We start from the raw sequence: 17,919 nt of genomic DNA on the forward strand, positions 1-17,919 counted from the left end.
GATCATTGTGCAATTGTGTCTTTGTTGTGACTTTGTTCTGTAATGTAGACACCTCAGACTATGCTGAGGTAGGTTTTACATTGCTTGTGTATTTGTTTAAACAGATTTGCCATGTTCCACAATGTCAGGATACCTAAAGAAAACATACTGAATATAGCTGGAGATGTCACAGCTGAGGGGAAGTACTCAAGTTCTGTCAAGGTACCAATCAAGTTTTTGTTTCATTAATACGGTCCATTAAATACATAAAGGTATAAGTAGTTAAGAAATAGAGCATGGGTCTCTCATGTTGGGAAGTATCTGAACTGAAATAAGACTGTTGACAATTTCTGACATAGTCAGAATCATGGTTTTTTAATTGCCTTTCAGAGGTGTCTCAACTCACCTGACTGATTTTACTGACTTCTTGCACTTTGCAGTACCCCACTGATCCCAAAATAGTTTCTAGAGAAACTACTTTGAGTCTTGCCTGAACGCAGATAACTGCCTTATCTGAACGTGTTGAGAAAAAAAATCAGCCAGTCCTCTGGGCTACTGATCAGGCTACCAGAGTTGTGTTTTTATGAGGGCTGTAAATGAAATGTTAGCCTTACCATTCAGTCTGTGCTTTTTATTCGTTCAGGATGTTAAAGAGCGTTTCAGTGCAGCTCTGGGATCCTTGTCCTCTGGCAGAACAGTGATCACAGCAGTTTCCATGACCAATTTAAAGCTTGCCTTATCAATAGCCATTCGCTTCTCAGCAGTTCGCCGTCAGTTTGGACCAACTGATGATGAAGAAATACCTGTTCTTGAATACCAAACACAGGTAAATACTTTGGAATTCATATCTACAGACTTTTATAGAATGAAACTCAGATTCAGATCTACTGCAGTCCAAAATAGCGATACTAAAGATTAGTGAATTTAAAGTTGTCTGTGTCATCCAGAATGTCATTCTAGCGCACCTGTGGGGGTTCATTCCAACTCAAGGCCTTCTCCTGGCATGATCAGGCTTTTGATGTAAGTTCTTGGAATAGAAAACCCAAAATGTTCATGTTTCTCTGAAGTACGCAGAAACATTTGTTTTCTTAAATAGTAACCTTTTCAGAGAAAGACTGCCTTCTGTGCACACGTGAAAGTACTGCCGATGTAGAAACTAGTATTTGTTTAAAAATGTCAGTGCCTCTTTTGCTGCTATGCTAATTTTATCTTTTTTAGCCTTTATACTTTAAAAGTATGGAAATCAGTGACATTAATTGTGGTGATATCTCAAGCTAGCACTAATTTTAAGAGGAATATCACTATTTTTTTCTGCAGATTACATTTTTGCTGTGAAAAAATAGAACAAGAGTATGTAGGGTACCTGGGAAATAGAGAAAACTCATGTCTGCTGAATGAGAAAGATTAATATACAAGAAGTGCTGAAAAAAAACCTGCCCAGTTTGTCCTTGCAAAGTCAGTGCTTTTTTCCAGGTTTGCAGTTAGTCTTGCAACTTTGAAAGATTTTATGGGTTTCTACAAACTGGCAAAAGCTGCCTTCTTTTCGCCTCTTCTAAATAAGACAGGGTCTGCTTCCTGCTATTCTTAACATCTCTAAATTTTTCTCAGTTTTTGGCTTCTACTATGGGCCCTGCTTGCTGAACCTCTCATTCTCTTCTTGGTCTACCACAAAATCTTCCTCAAGCAGTTTCTCTTTTCCTTCATGGGCTCCAAGTTGCATGGAGCAGCAAAGATGCTTTTTGCTCTGCTTCCCAGCCATTTTTTTTCACAGAATGCAACTACTGTACATTCAGCAATGAATAAGCAAGTGAAATGAATACAATCTCTTGTCATGTTGGTACTGAGGAAACACATGAATCATGACTGGCCCTGGCATGCCAGACATTGTATAAACACAGGGCAAAAATATGTCATTGGTCCCCAGGCTTCAGTGAACTTTTGCACTGGTTTAACAATCTTTATTAAAAATTCATAAAATACATGGACTAGAATAACGTAACTAACTTGTATATAGAGTAGTTACATTTAATTATGTTTATAGATGGTTATTGTTAAGTTCTCCATAGAACAGTTTCACCATTTGAACAATGAAAAATGAATGGTTCAATATTATATATAACTATAAAAAATATGTATCAATTTGTGATCAAATCTATTTAACTTTTATTCTAGCAATGGCGTCTTCTTCCTTATCTGGCTGCCACATATGCCTTAGATTATTTCTGCAAATCGCTGTTTGAGAACTTAACAGAATTTTATTTAGGCTTATTGACAAAGCAAAGGAGTCAGAGACAGGTGAGATATTTACACATTTCTTCTTTGCTGAGTTCTTACTATAAAAAATTGGAAATAGTTAAATGAAGGACCTGCTTAGAAGTCTTAAGCCGTCTTACAATCAAGAACACTAAAGCAATGTCTCAGAAATATGAGACATACAAAGTAATATTTAAAGTTCCATTCAGAAAAGCATCTAAAATAGTTTTGATGCAGTGGTTAAAGTTTTACTGATTTCTGTAGGATTTAAGGTTATGTTCCCTTGCAGAATTGTTTATCATAAATGTATGATGATAATGCAAATTCAGTTTATAACTGTTTTAAATGATACTACAGGGGGCATATGTCAAAGACTTTCTGAAATGGTACTATTCTCAGTTCCTGAACAGACTCTGTGAGTCTGGCTTGAGTTTGTATTTGTATTCATGCATTAGGATAAGTATTTCATTCTCATCCACAGTCAGACCATTGGAAGTCACCCCTTTACAGAGGAAACAGTTTGGTCTGTCTCTGTGCAAGGACTGATTCTCAACCAAAATAACTGCAGTATGGTTTTTCAATAGCATATAAATTTTACTTATTTTTTTAAATTTTGACAGTATTAATTGTTAGGGCCTACACACTGGCTGTGTATTGCTCAGACCTCACTTAAAACACTCAGGCTTTTTTCAGCTAAAATAAAGCTCGTGAAAGATTTGTGTAGTAATGGCTGGCTGTTCTAATTTCTCCTCTTTGCTCAAAACACAGAAGAATTAGTTTGACTTTTTTAATCTGATATTTTATCTCTGGAGGTCTCCAGTGCACTCACTAATCTTAGACAAAACAGTGGCTATCAGAAAAAAAAATTGTGATAGTAAAAAATCTGATTGTTGATAAAGAATGTAATCCTTATGAACTACTTTTGTTCCAAAGAAGATCTTAAAAATAAACCAAAACAAAAGTAAACCAACCAGGGAGTTACTCCTAAACAAGCTTTGGCAGTATCATACCACTATCTCTGGAATCTGGAATTCCAAACACATTTTCAAAGGAGGGCCAGCAGAGTTAGTGTAAATGCAGGCTACCGTGATTCTCTGGAAATTGAGAGGGTACATTGAAGTTTTCTTACTCTTTGCAAAAAAGATGCTTGAAAGATCAGTGAAAACAGTGTAAGGCAGTAAATACTATAAATATCCCCTTGCTGACTGGTGAGAGAGGGATTGCTTATGTCACAGAGGGGATAGAAGCTTTCTCTGGACATGCCACCTTAAACCACCTGCCTCTGCATATTTTGGAGGAAAAGATTGGCAGGTAGTGAACTGTCCCATGCTATGCCATGTCAGCTGGCACATCTGAGCTAAGATGTACTCATGTGTCCATTACCTGGTACAAATTATTGCTGTCCCATATAAGAAAGTTAGTGCTGAAGGTTTTTGAGATGTGGCAGAGTTTTTTTGTGGCAACAAATAATATGCTCTGCCCTCACATAGATCTCAGAAAATTTTATGTATGTATTGCCAGTTACTCATTTCATCATTTTAAAGCAGTACACATAGCTATGGCTTTTAACTGGTCACAACTTAGTTTGTGTAAAAGTTATTGCTTACTTATAACTTCTGTTTCACAAAGGCTGATATAGGACGTGAGATTCATGCCTTATCTGCTGCCAGCAAACCACTGACTTCTTGGACTGCTCAGCAGGCAGCCCAGGAGTGTCGAGAAGCTTGTGGAGGACATGGTTACCTTGCCAGTAAGTTACAGGCTACTACATACACTGATATGGAAGAGAATGGTTACACTGACGTTTTCTTTGACTGTTGTTGTCTCGTGGTGTCTGAATTTTAGCAATATGTTTGGAAAGGGTTTTTCCCTCATATCCGTATTTTCATACCTGAAAGCACAAGAAAAAAATAAACCCGTGCAGCATCTGCACCAGCAGTTGGACAGACTGTACATGTGATTCAGTCTCAGTTCCAAAAACAAAAATGCAGACTTTAGAGATAAAAATTCCCCTGGTAAGATGAATGCCACACTTTTCAAGTATATTCATTTTCACAAGCTAAACGTGAATTTTCCAGTTCCTCTGTTGGTAAAAATAGCTATACCTACAGGAGCAGACAACTCTCTTGCATTTTGTCACAGAACACTTATTTAATCCCTCTTAGCTTCCATTAATATACTGAAATATATTAAATTGTACACTTGTTTTTATTAAGTGAATCGTCTAGGTGAAATCCGAAATGACAATGATCCAAACTGCACATATGAGGGAGATAACAATGTCCTGCTTCAGCAAACCAGCAACTACTTAATGAGCTGGATGGATTGTATAAGAGGTAAGCTGTCATTGTGGAATCCTGTGCTAGACCTAACAGCGTGTAGCTAATGTAATTAGGAGGTAATTTCATACTGAAATAATTTTATAGAGCATAAATAATTTGCTACAGACTCCATAATATGATACATTCACACTACACAGATATTTGCTGCAAGAAATATTCTTTCTCCTAAGTCTTGCAGAAGGTGTCTAGATGGCATGCTATCCCTAATCAGGTTCAGTAATATCTTGCTTCCCGAGAAGTGCAGTTTAGTTTAGTGGAACTACTACTAAAGTCATAAGCCTGGGTATCCTCTGCTTATTGTACTTAAAACAATTTGCATAACCTAACTTGGCAGCAATATCCATCAGTACATTCTGTAGTTCTCTAGATTTTGTTTCAGTTTTCTAGCAGTGAGTTTCAGCAGCAATAGGAGTTGAATCTTATGGGACTTGTAGGCAGAAATGTCAGGTTTTTCTGCACTTGTCCACCAGTACTCCTTTGACTGGACTAGGCCATAATAAAATAAATAGCAATTTGTAATAGGCTTTTATTTCCAAAAAGTGTGACTTATTTTCTCATAAATAATTTTTATTTTCTTTGGTATTTCAGATAAAGTTCCTTTTGAGTCCCCTTTTGGAACAATAAATGTTTTGCAAGATTACCATCATATCCTTGGCTGGAAATTCACAGCCATTAGTGTTGAAGATTGCATGGACTCCTCAGGTAGCCTTCTGCTGTTGTTCAACTGATTTTAGAGTCTTAAATTCCTTTGCAGAGGAAAGGATCCAGAGATTTGAAATTCAACCTCTGCTACTTATTAGATACTTGTCATATTACTATTTGCTGACTTTCTTTGTATTATATGCATTTCAATTTACTAAGAACATAGTTTGCATTTCCAAAGATGTTGTATTGTCCCCAGCCTCAATTCTGGAATGGAGGATAGCATCAAATATTTTGCTTCCATTTTTGTTCCTCTGAAATCGAATTTGTGATCTTGTTTTTTTGCTACTGTATTGTTTCAAGTGAAACTGTTGTAAGGGGCATTGATTACCACTACCCTTATATCACTGTAATATTTTAGAAAAACATACAAGTGGTATAGAAGTATGTTGAAAAGGCCTTAAGTGTATCTGCTTTAGACAGTTACTTTTGGTTCCATAGAGAAAAATGAGTAATGGTGAAAGAAAATTCCCTGCAGTTTTCCTGGCTTACTCTACTATAATCAAATCAAGTATGATATTAGATGCCATTCCCACTTTTTATCACTGTGAGCCCAGATTGGCTCTTGGAGGCAAGAATTAACAAAGAAATGAGCAGATAATTAGATAGCGACAGGGCAAAAGTGAATCTGTGAAACTGAGAATATACTGGGGGAATGAGATTCAGCCTTTCTATGTAAGGGGCAATTGAGTCGATTCCTAGAATTCAGTAACCACTCCAGTGCTCAAATAATTGCAAAAATGTTGGACTTTGGTTAGCGAGGCATAGTACCAAGTGAGGTAGTACCATAATAGATGTGGGGTAAAATATGAACAGCTTCAAGACACAAAGGCTTATAAGAAAAAGACTGGCTCAGAAAAGCTGCTTGCTTTCTTCTTTGTTGTAAGTCTCCAACTTGTGAAATCCAGGAGAGCACAAACTGGTGGCTAAGCACATGTTCTCTCCTCTCTTGTAATATGTACTGAACCAGACTATAGTTTTAAAAATATCTGAATCTGTTCAATGTTCCATTCTGTTAGAATCTGGGCTGTTAATTTAGGCACCTAAATTTAAGCAGCACATGAACACGCACAGTTGCGTAAATAATATTCTACATTAAATATTAAGCTAAGACACAAAAAAGGAGGAGTCATATAAGGACTTTATGCTGAAGTACTTTTTTCTTTAATAGTTCCAGGCTGCTCTAAATAACGCATTTATGTACAGAGCAGGTCATGCAAATGCGATTACATTCAGCCACCTTTGCAGTCTTAGAAGTCAAGTGCTTCCATGAAATGTGGACTGTCGTCTGTTCTTGTATTCTCAGAAGAGACTGAGTACCTTGAAGACCTAAGCCTTAATATGGGAAGAAAATAACAAGCTAAAAATACTGGATTGAGTCAGAAGTCTAAACTGATCTGTGTATATCCCTTGTCTTTTAGCTTGGGGTCAGTTTGAAATGGTGTATGGTCAGGCGTGGTATGTCTTCACTGTACAGTTACAATCTGACTGCCTTACCCAGATGTTACTTACTGCATCTGCAGTAATGGGCAAAGTGTCATGTTAATGGATTGAGTAATTAACACTTTCACTTTTCATCTTGGATAACAAAAACTGAGACTGCAGTGAATATGCATGTGACTTTTTGCATTATAAATGTGAATATTAAGAATTTTGGTTTTCTCTTTTTCACAGTTCCTTTAGCAGCATATAAATGGCTGGTTTGCTACCTGCTCCGAGAAAGTGACCTAAAGCTGAGCAAGGAGAAGCAGTCTGGGCGAAGTGATTTTGAGGCAAAAAACAACTGCCAGGTAATACTTACTCAGCTTTATTTTATTTACTTATTTTCATCCAAGTTTGTATATCTTGTTAGTTTTACCTTCTTGTGTCATGAAGTACAATTTCCTCAAGCATAAACTGGCAAGTGAAATAACTCATAAAATATAATACTTGTCCATGTGCATTGTATTAAACATGATAGCAGGAAGGCAGTTACCATCAGCAGAAGTCTTTCCCTTCAGAAAAGTTTCAGGCATGTGCTGGGTGATGTCTGTAATTTTGATAGCACAACTTCTGAAGACTAAAATCTGCTACTATTAAATCTACTGCAGCATCTGATTATTACATCTCCATCTGCTCTAGTGGCCAAATACATACTGTAGGAAAGAATCTTGCTCTGGCGGGTAGGTAAACTAGATGACCTAATAGGTCTATTCCATCTCTAATTTCTATGGTGCAAAGTACTCATGAAAGATACCAGACTGACAGCATTGGAACTTGAAAAGGAAACATTGACAATCTACATATAGCAGATCCATTCTCTCACCAGAGAGTTTTAACAGCTAGGAATGGCTTAATTCCAAATTTCAGTGTATATCCCCAAGCTCCCCAAATTCTTCTGTTACCTCCATGAGAAAAACGGGCTTGCATCCAGGGAAAGAACACTTGTCATTTCTCACTGAGGACAGAGAGCTGTTCCCTGAAGATGGCCAGTGTCATTCACCTTATCTGCAAAGCTCATTAAAAAGCATCAGGAAGGAATATTCAACTGCAGCTAGAAAGAGCCAGCCTAGCTTCAACAGGGGATGGTCTGCATGAAACCAGTGGTAGAGTGGAGGAAATCTTTCCTGTTTTTCCCTGAGAAGCAGCTTGTTAGAGAAACTCTTCAGGGTCAAATTCAGAATAGGAATTGCCAGAAATTCAAGGCTGATTAACTGTCATTTGGCCAGGTCTTGGGAGACTGGTGCCAGGGCCAGTGTATTAGAGAGAATGGTTTGCTCAGAAGCAAAGGTTCTCTTATGTTCATATGTGTGAAAATTTAAAGATACTTAGGCACAAAAGTGCTTTTGAGATAGGTATTGATACACTTCAGGTCATTAGGTTTTCTCCCTGCAATTCATCTTCAGGACAGCGGGATTTTTTTATTTTAAATGGCATGACTCAAAAACATCTGAAAATTATTTACAGGCTGTGCTTTAAAGAGATGTGCATACTTGATCTAAAACTTTCTGTGCATAAAGAAACACTTTTCTGTCAGCCCAGTGGCTGAATAATATATATTTGTTCTTGCTATGGGAGATCTGGAAGAGATTCCTGGCCTATCCCTAGGTTATTTTGGTTTGGGTATAGCTTGATAGAAAAATTACAAAAGTGCAAGCAAAGTTAAAGAAGGAAATAGAATTATAGGGGAGAATAATAGGGAGTTAGTCCTTCATTTGCAATGTTAAAACATTTCATTCTGACCGTGGAATTGACATTCATATCTAAAAAAGTCCATCTAGTAAGGGGGAAGTCCTCCCTAAACCTGGAGAGAATAGATGTGTATTTTGCAGTTCATATTTGCATCTAAGCTTGGCCGTGAGCATGCTACTGTACAGCTGTCACAAGAGACATGGTAATCTTTGGAATATGCCTTTCTTAAATGCCACAGTGGATTTCAATGCAAGGATGATGCAAGTATTTAAAGTAAAAAATAAAAACCTAATGAACTAATTCTAAATGAGAAAAAAACCAAACAACCCAACCCTGAACAAATGGGCTGAAAAGAAACACCAGTTTTACAGCATTGCAGCAAATCAGCCATAACAGCAATGGCTTCATGTTCTCCTTCTGTTCACCAACTAGAATTTTTTTAGTCAGCAGTCTATTGGTAGAACATATGCCACAGCACAGCGAAGGTGAACAATTTTAAAGTAGACAAGCATTCCTACAATCACTTAAGGTTTTATACTCTGTATTAATGGTAACTGGTGACTTGCCTTTCTGAACAGATAGTTGGCATGGGTTACTTGGATAGTTCTTTGAAAACATATTGCAATCTATTGCAATTCATAGACAGAATCCACTCATGCTAATGTGATCAAATTTTTTATTTATTATTTTAAGGAACTGTAATAAGTTTTCAGTAGGTTACTGAACCATTTTGAAGATGTTATCCTCTTTATAAAACTCTGCATAATATTAAATAAATGTAGACCTACCTTTATCTTCTTAGAGTTATATGGGTTTATTAATAATCCTGAAGTCAGCAAACCTGATTTTGCATGGTCTTCTCTCTGACATACCAACTTGATCCCATAGAGTCTTGAGGGCAACTGTCAAATCATACCGGTAATAAGCATACAATATATGCTCTTTTTCATGAGGCATTTCATGACTAACCTTTGCAAAGGCATTGCAGAGTTTTCTCCTAGAGTTTCTTCTTAGACTTTCTTCAATCTCAAGCTAGATCAGCAGATCTAAACTCAACGGATTTCCATTAACTTCACCAGAGTAATACCATTTTGCACCAGCTGAGGATTAGTTCCTTGTATTTTGTTACTCAGTGTCATTCTTTTCTGTTTCCTAAGGTGTACTACTGTCGGTCATTAGCCATCGCTTTTATTGAACAGACAGTCTTACAGAGATACCATGACTACACCCATGATCCTGACATACCATCTACTCTGCAGCCAGTGCTTAAGAATCTCAGTGCTCTCTATGGCCTCTGGTCTTTAAGCAAACATCTGGCTGTGCTCTACCAAGGTAAGATCAGCTCCCTGAATATACTACTCATGTCACTTTAGGAGTCTCTCCAAACAGACGAGGCAGGTAATCAAAATTGGATTTATTCTAATCAAAGTCGTTCAGCACTCCAACAAACATTAGTAAACTACAGGTTTGGTTGTCTAAAACAGAATTAGTACTACACAGCCAACTTAAGTTTAAGGTTTAGGGATGATGACCTAAAATGCACATAGCACTCACCCAGCAAGGTGAGGGGTCTCAACCTTGAGGAATTACCTTGGGCAGCATCCTGATCCAAGGGGAGAGCCCCTCACTGCAGACCCACTGCTCCAAGGAGGACTGGCTCAATTTGCACTCTGGCAGGGCTTCATTCATACCCTAGTTGTATCTGATCTGTGATCATGTATGGTCAGCAGTCTAGAAACTTCTCTCAGCTGATGTGTTTCATTGGCTGAAGGCATTGTCTGTCAACTGATGGGCCTTGCCTTTCCTATCTCTTACCCAAGGTGTGTACATGACCAGTCACCACATGACAGGGCAGCTCAACGCTCAACCTGTGACTTCTAGTTTTAACTTTTCCATTTCAGCAGTTGAGACATTTTGGTCTTTATTGGAGTGGGTGCACCTGCCACAAAATGTCCTAACTTGGCAGAGGGAGGGAATCGTAATTAGGATTTAGATTGGAGCATTTTCTTATTGCCTGTATAACATAAAACAATCATTCTGGACAAAATTATCAGGACCAGGAATCTGGAGTGACAAATTAACACAAGTTTTGCTGTGGTCCAGTGCTTGGGGAGAGAATGGGGGAAAAGCAGCAAGATGCTGTAGTGTAGCTTGTTAATGCAAAAGGCTCCAAATGTCTTAGATAAATGGTTTTACAGTCAACTCATTAATGAAAGACAGTCAGTCCAGTTGCACAGGAGTATCTATTTAGTCTCTTGAATACCGACCTGATAAACACCTTTGTAAAAGGTTTGTATCAGTGTAATCTTAACTGGTATAAGCTTCTTTGTGAATGTATTTGCAGGTGGCTATGCTTCAGGTGAACAAGCTGGTAGATTTATTCAGAATGCTATTCTGGAGCTCTGCTACAGGGTAAGCCTTCGATATTGTTTGTTGTGATTAAATAATTTAGTATAGAAATACTGAAAAAGAGATACATCAGTTATTTTGTACTTCAGCAGATAAATTAGCAGGATATTACATTAATAGTTTCTGAAAAACTTTCTGTAAATTTAGTAACTCGTTGACCCTGGATCTAGTCCTTATTTACTTACCAAAAAATAGAAACCAATATATCTTATGAAATAACACGATCATTTGTGGCCTTGCAGTCTTCATTGCAAAGTCAGTAAAATACTGAAGTCCAGTTCTATTTTTTTCATTATTGTGTTAGCTCATGATTTTTTTTTCTCAACATAAAATCTTTTCAAATTGAATCATGTTCTTCACAGGTAAGCAAATTTTCAAAGAAGAATCTGGATGTTATGTTTTTAAAGTTCAAAAATACATGTTTTATGTGTGCAAACAATACCATCTTGATTAAATTGTGTTTAAAAACCCATAAGCAAGGGAGGAAAACATTTAAAATACAGTCTCTTGGCAATTACCCTGGGAGGAAAAAAGCAGAATAAATCCTGACTCCTTATTGTGGATTTCTCTTAAGTTACCAATAGCTGGTGCTTTATGAAAATAATCTTTATGCTGCTCTGTAGTTCCCAGGTAGCCATAGACAACTACAGAAGTTGCCAAATGTATGTCTTTTGTTTTTAAACAGTTGAAAGATGATGCAGTTGCCCTGGTTGATGTTTTTGCTCCTCCTGACTTCATTCTCAACTCTCCCATTGGTAAAGCTAATGGAGAGGTAAGAAAACCCCTTTTAAAATTTGTAGGTTTAATCATTAAGAAGGGTATTGACTGTAAATAGCCATAACATATTCAAGACACTTCACAGCTACAAAAGAAAACAAAGACACTTTTTCGGTGGAAAGTACCAGAGTTAAATTGATGCCAGCAGAAAATGACATTTTGCATTTGCTGGAGGTAGGCTTCAGTGGCAAACTTATACAGTATTGCTCTAGTTTGCTCTTGTGGGCATCTGCTGCTGAACAAAAAAAAAAAAAAATTATACCATCTCCTAAGATTCCTTAAGGAGTAACATGTCTTTAGTATATAGCTTAATACTTTGGAGATGTTGTAAGGTATGTTTCTTCTCTGCCTAGGACTTTTGCTGCCTTTATTAGTATTTACATTACACCCAGTTTGTGTGATATGCATATAAATGATGTAGAAATTACTTTTTTCTTTGAATACTTCATAAAATTTTTATTTTAGTAAGAGGAAGGAAAATTTAAAACTTGTTCCGGTTAAAATTATATCAGAAACTGCACAATTCTTTGGGAATTCTGTTAATCCAGTGAGAATTCTAGGATGTAACTGAGTATCTTGTACTAACCAGTGCAAGGTAGTACATTACCCAAGGGATCTCAGTAGTCTTAATACAGACTTGAAGAATGCTGTTTTGTTAGCACTTCTCCTTGCTTTAATAAATATATATAAATCCATCCTTGTTGAGGCCGAGAGAGATTTTTTGGTATAGTCTAAAGTACACAAAGCAAGAGTTGAATCAAGAGCATAGGAACGACCATACTGGATCCAGTTCATAGAGCTCTGTAAGTGACAGTGGCCAAGGAGAACACTCTATGAAACAGATCCTGGTGTCTCAGCTGTTGGCAGTTGGTTTAAGAGATATCATCCCACAGGTTGTATTTGTATCATTCAGTTAAATAGCCACAGATATATCTATCCTTCATTTTTTTCAATCCATTCTCAAATTCAGCTGTGTTTGGGCTTCCATGACACCATAATTTCCATGGATACTGTGAAAAAATAACTTCCTAGTCCCTAGTCTGCATGCGTTTACTATCTGTGGAGACCTTTTCATTCCTCTGACAGGCCTTGTTTTCCTTCTCTGTATCTTTCCTGATTCTGCCGTATCCGTTCTGAGATAGGTCATAACTAGACCTACAAGCAGGATTCAGGATGTGAGCGCACCGTGGATTTGGCTATGCTAGGTCATGGTCTCTCACCGCTTTTTTTTCTCTTGACATATTTAAAGAGCTGTATTTCATTCCCACGTCTCAGCGAACCAAAACTCTTGCTTACTGGCCAGTAAGCATTATTATTCAGCAGGGCCAGGCTGTGGAAGAACTTTTATGTAGAGACTACTGTCACAGTACAGTAGTTTAGTTCAGTGTGGATAGACCCTGTAGAGAATCACTAGAGCCTGGAGAGACTGTCAGGAAGTTTTACAGGATTGCTGAGTAAGGCTTACTCAATGCTTTTCAATTTTCTCTGTCTTCATGTCTAAAATTGTCCATCATTTCTATGGTGATCAAGCAATACAGAAGGCAGCCCAGATGTTTCTAACAAAACACTGACCTAACAGAATGATTACTTTGGTAACACAGACTCTACAAATAAAGGAGGAAAGGCTAGCTCTACATATCCAGCCATCTCAACAAGAGGACTGTAATCATCACTGGAAACTTTGTTTCCATTTCTGTAGATTTTTGAGCATTAAATTAATGAAATCATGGATGGGAAGCTCCAAAGGTAATTCTAAGAGAAGGAACATCATCTGGAGGAATGTTAAGGATATCTGTACTGGCCCAAATCCCATTTTCACTTATTATTCTGTCTCTTAACAGAAGCTGTGAGCAGATGCTATAGTCAGGAATATAAAATATGGTGCAAGTACATGGTGATCTGTTCCTAGAATACTACCCCCCTTTCTATTGGTCAGCTAGAGATTTCTTAGCAGCAGCTGATAAGGATGTAATGGATTTGGCTAGCTCCTCTTTGGCTAGCTCTTAGCTCACAAAAATACAAAAGCCACAGAGGCTTATTAATGTTAGAGATTAGCATTACGAATGTAATATGCAAGACATGCAGATAGGACTCTAACACTGCTGACTTCCTCGTGTACTAATTATTTGGTAAGGTTTTTGTAAATTCATTCAGTCATATTGAGAAAATAATGTCAAGCAGTGATACCCAACCCATGTTCTGCAGAATTCAGGAAGGTTTTCTGAACTGCCTCTAAGTCTGTGGTTTTCAGCTTGTATAAATATTTTCAACTGAAATTTTTAAAAGGCTGCCAATCCCTCACTCAAAGACAATACTTAATAAAGCACCTTGTCTCCTGGTTGTCTGTATTTCTTTCTCTATTCATTGCTGTCTTTGCAACTTCTAAAAACTGGTGTAAACGTTCTTATAAAAATTACAGTATGGTAAACAATAGATTATCCAAGCATAACAGGACAGTGAATTTAATTCAGGATAGCCTATGTTGCACTGCAGTGGAGCGCCTTGCACCACAAGCCACAGGTCATAATCAGAGCAGAAGAAGAGTTTCCAAATTTGTTATGGGCAGCTTTAAGCATTAAATAAGAATTCAGATTCTCTTTAAAAGAAACTTTGATAGTGTGGATATCATTTCCCTGTAGAAGCTTTGACAATCTCATCTTAAGTATGTGAAGTTATCACCACATTTATTTTGAGATTAATTAAAAATTGTTAGACAATGTTAAATCATATTTGTAATGGAATAAATAGTTAACTCTAGCCCATGTAATCAAGGTAAAAACATACTTAATATTAGATATTTCAATATTTATTTAAATCATCACGAATGTATAGGGCCAAGACATCTTTTGATGTAGAAGAAAGGCTTTTCATTTTACATTACTGACTGGTTTTGTACTATGTTAATATCATATTGTGCTGTACTCCAACTTACTGCTGAAAATATGGCATTCCTTTCCTTGTCTTTCTATGTTAAGTTTAAAGCCTCAACTAATTATGAATTGCCAAATGTTGCTAAAATTATACTTCTGCAGTATTTACTTTTCATGCACTTTTTTAACCATTCCACATAAAATTGCAAATTGATGAAGATGATGAAATAATAATCTGCTTATGATAGAGGAATTTGTCATGCTCAGATCGAATAGTTCACATATGGGAGACAAGTTATGTTACTTTCCAGAAATGTGTTGAAATAAAAGTAAAAACAGACAGGCATGAGTGCTTTCCGTCACAGTCTTCAGGTCTGGGCAGAACAAAGATTAGCTTAATATAACCTTGTTCCCAAATTTCTACCTTCAATAATAGAACTCATGTCAAGTTGAAAACAAGAAATTGTAAAGGTTACTGGTTTCCTGCTCTTATGCTAAGGATGGTCTAAGTGATTTACAGAGATATCTGATGTTCACAATACTTTGAATTTTGCGCTTTATCTGTGCGTTTATTCTTGACTGTACATAATTATTCACATTTGTTACCTAGAAATTCAATCACAATCTCATTTCAACCAATCATAATTTATCTTGCAGAAGGGGTTTTTTTTGTTTTATTTTCTGTATGAATTAATACTTTTTAATTATTATTTTGCAGTTATATAAAAATATGTGGGGAGAGGTCCTTCAAGGCAGCAAAACTCTGAACAGACCTTCATGGTGGACAGAATTTTGTATCAATAGGCCTGTTGCAGGCAGGCTGAAGTCAAAATTGTAAACCAAACAACTTGTAGGAGGCTGGATGAGCCTGAGATGGATACCGTCTTTCAAACATCGGGAGGAAATGAAACCATATGCCAAACACTGAAAATGAAAGAGATTTTCATAGATAAGTGCCAAGTTTTAAAGTAACTTTGAAGTCAAGTCCAACTTGGTCTCAGGGTCTGTTAACAGAATAATGACAGGAGCAAGAGCAACACATCTGCACACTATTCATATTTACTCAAATACAAAAAAATGAAGATTCATTATGATTACTGCTTTGCAAAGTTTCTGTAAAAGTTCCTGTCAGTCTCTTGACTTTACTGTCATGTTACAGAAGTTAAATAATTAAAAAACATTTCCCACCAGGGATTATGAATAATCTGAACAAAAGCAAAGTAAAAGAGAATTTGAAGAAAGAAGACATCAAGAACACCAACAGCGATAAACCTGTGTTAAGGGATGGGAATAATATCCGACAGCCCCTTTGAAGTCTGTGAAGCTGTTCTGATTTGCTTCACATGCCTTGGTCAACATAGCGCTTAGGGACACGGTGTAGTTTGGAACTGTCAGTGTTGGGTTAATGGTTGGACTGGATGATCTTCAAGGTCTCTTCCAACCTAGACGATTCTGTGATGCTTGATTGCTCTTTCAGTGCATAAGACTTGGATTTTTAGATAATCTGTCTTTAAATTGTGTATAACTCTGTAGATAAAATTAATTGAAAACAACTCGTTTATACATCTTTCTTAAAACAAATGCAAACTTGTAAGTTTTATGTATGTTCTTGGTTGGTTATAAAGTTTTCAGTCAATGCAAAACCAGTATCAAGCCAGGGATACGCTGATACACATAGAAACTGCATCTATTTTTAAGGTTAGAATCTATTCAAACAAATTACAATAAATATCATCTTATAAGAACATACGACAGTGGTAGGCGTTATTGACAATATTAGGATATTTCTCTTTCAGCTATATTAACCATCAAATATTTTTATTCACAAATGGAAGAGATACTAACAAAGCTTTGAAAACTCAAAATATTTTGTTTTATATCTTCTGTGAAAATCAAATTTCTTTTTCCTTTATTGTATCTATGAACTGAGGTACTGTTAAACCTAATTCCTGCTGCCCTTACTGTTGTGAGGAATCCTATCAAGCCAAAGAGTTTATTTTTTAAATTAAAAATGTGAGTATTATTTGTGGCTAGTTAGGGATGAATTATGGTTTGGGCTATTAAATAAATGCTATTTCAATAATTGAGTTTTGAATTCTACTTGAACAGAATCAGACCCTTGTCCTTGTGGGGTTTTATAATTTCATCTGTTGTTGCACTGTCAATATATGAAAGTTTGTAAGTCTACAGACTTCCACAATGTGACCAAGTAGTTCTGTAGAGGCTTCTTTGATTCCATCTAAATCTGACAGAGCTCAGGAAACATTTCATGGCTGCAGAATACATTGAAAGGCCAGTGTTAAAAAGGTTTTTCAGAGTACCTCAAGGTACAGTTATTTACTAAACAGATTTTTCTTTTAAGTTTTTGTTTGTATTTTTAAGACCAGGTTGTTGGAGAATCTGAGGACTCCAAGTAGATAATAACCCAAGTACAGTTTAGGACAGGCCAGAAAGAAGCTTTATGAGCTATGATCATAATGAGAACCAGTGGAGAGCCTGTCACCCTCTAGTCCCCTGTTCTCAACCAACTGATTGCAGGGACCCAACCTAGATACCGTTTCAGAAAAAAGAAAGAGGTTGGGAAAAGCAATTTGAATGTTCACAAAGTCACACATGCATTTTGGAGACACGGACATCCTAGGTAGCTTGGTAACTGCCACAGTTCTAAGGAATCAAACAGTAGATAACATGACAATATGAAGAGATGGCTCTTGGTGGAGCCTGTATTAGTGGCCCTCCCTGTGTTACCTTAGCTCAGAAGTGGGAAGTTGGAAACAATCACAGACTGTTAGCTTTTAGCTGAAAGGAATGTCCTTTTAGTAAAGATATCTTCTTAGCTAGACCTCTCGATCTTAAATATTAATAATTTTACCACCAGAAGTTCAAGGTCATTTAAAGATGATCACCCTCAACACACTTCAGTAAAGGAAAAAACAACAAGCAAACAAAAACCCTAAAATGCCAAAACTGTTGTTTATAGTCCCATTGGAAAAATGGATAAAAGCTTATCTTCTTAAACCTTACCTGTATTTTTTTCCCTGAATTTCATTTTCTTTGCCAGAGATAGTCAGTGTTGCCTGTGTTTTTTCTGCCTCTATTCTTCTTTTCTAATGAGGTACCATAATTCAGGATGTTCCAATAGAAGCTCTTTGTCTAACCATTGAACTGTAGGAAACAGTCAAAAGTGTAGCCTTCTTTGCTGGGGAAAAAAAAAAAAAAAAAAAAAAAAGTATAAAGTGAATTTATTTTCTTTTAACTATTTTGCCTCTTTTAATAATGTCCAATAGGTGGCATCATCCCATGGAAAAAAAATAGATCAATACAGCTAAATACTTATCATTAGATATTATGGATTTATGGAGTCTTACGGTTACCTTCATCTATTTTCTATATCAATAGGGAATCCAGCAAATCTG

The 17,919-nt window shown here is 36.7% G+C and overlaps 1 protein-coding gene across 5 annotated transcripts in view; it reads left to right on the top strand.

Moving 5' to 3' along the window:
• The window catches only part of ACOX3 (acyl-CoA oxidase 3, pristanoyl), a 37,212-nt gene extending 20,282 nt beyond the window's left edge, over nucleotides 1-16,930 (top strand). For all 5 annotated transcript variants that reach the window (XM_074904447.1, XM_074904449.1, XM_074904448.1 and 2 more), the window contains 11 exons: nucleotides 105-201; nucleotides 623-805; nucleotides 2,152-2,274; nucleotides 3,862-3,982; nucleotides 4,449-4,568; nucleotides 5,163-5,276; nucleotides 6,951-7,066; nucleotides 9,605-9,779; nucleotides 10,792-10,859; nucleotides 11,542-11,628; nucleotides 15,222-16,930. In XM_074904447.1, the coding sequence (XP_074760548.1) occupies nucleotides 105-201; nucleotides 623-805; nucleotides 2,152-2,274; nucleotides 3,862-3,982; nucleotides 4,449-4,568; nucleotides 5,163-5,276; nucleotides 6,951-7,066; nucleotides 9,605-9,779; nucleotides 10,792-10,859; nucleotides 11,542-11,628; nucleotides 15,222-15,341 (1,324 nt within the window). In that variant the 3' untranslated portion in view covers nucleotides 15,342-16,930. The remainder of the gene's footprint in view (nucleotides 1-104; nucleotides 202-622; nucleotides 806-2,151; nucleotides 2,275-3,861; nucleotides 3,983-4,448; nucleotides 4,569-5,162; nucleotides 5,277-6,950; nucleotides 7,067-9,604; nucleotides 9,780-10,791; nucleotides 10,860-11,541; nucleotides 11,629-15,221) is intronic.
• Nucleotides 16,931-17,919: the final 989 nt, after the last annotated feature.

This window comes from Athene noctua, chromosome 4, assembly GCF_965140245.1.
Source record: "Athene noctua chromosome 4, bAthNoc1.hap1.1, whole genome shotgun sequence".
NCBI lineage: Eukaryota > Metazoa > Chordata > Aves > Strigiformes > Strigidae > Athene > Athene noctua.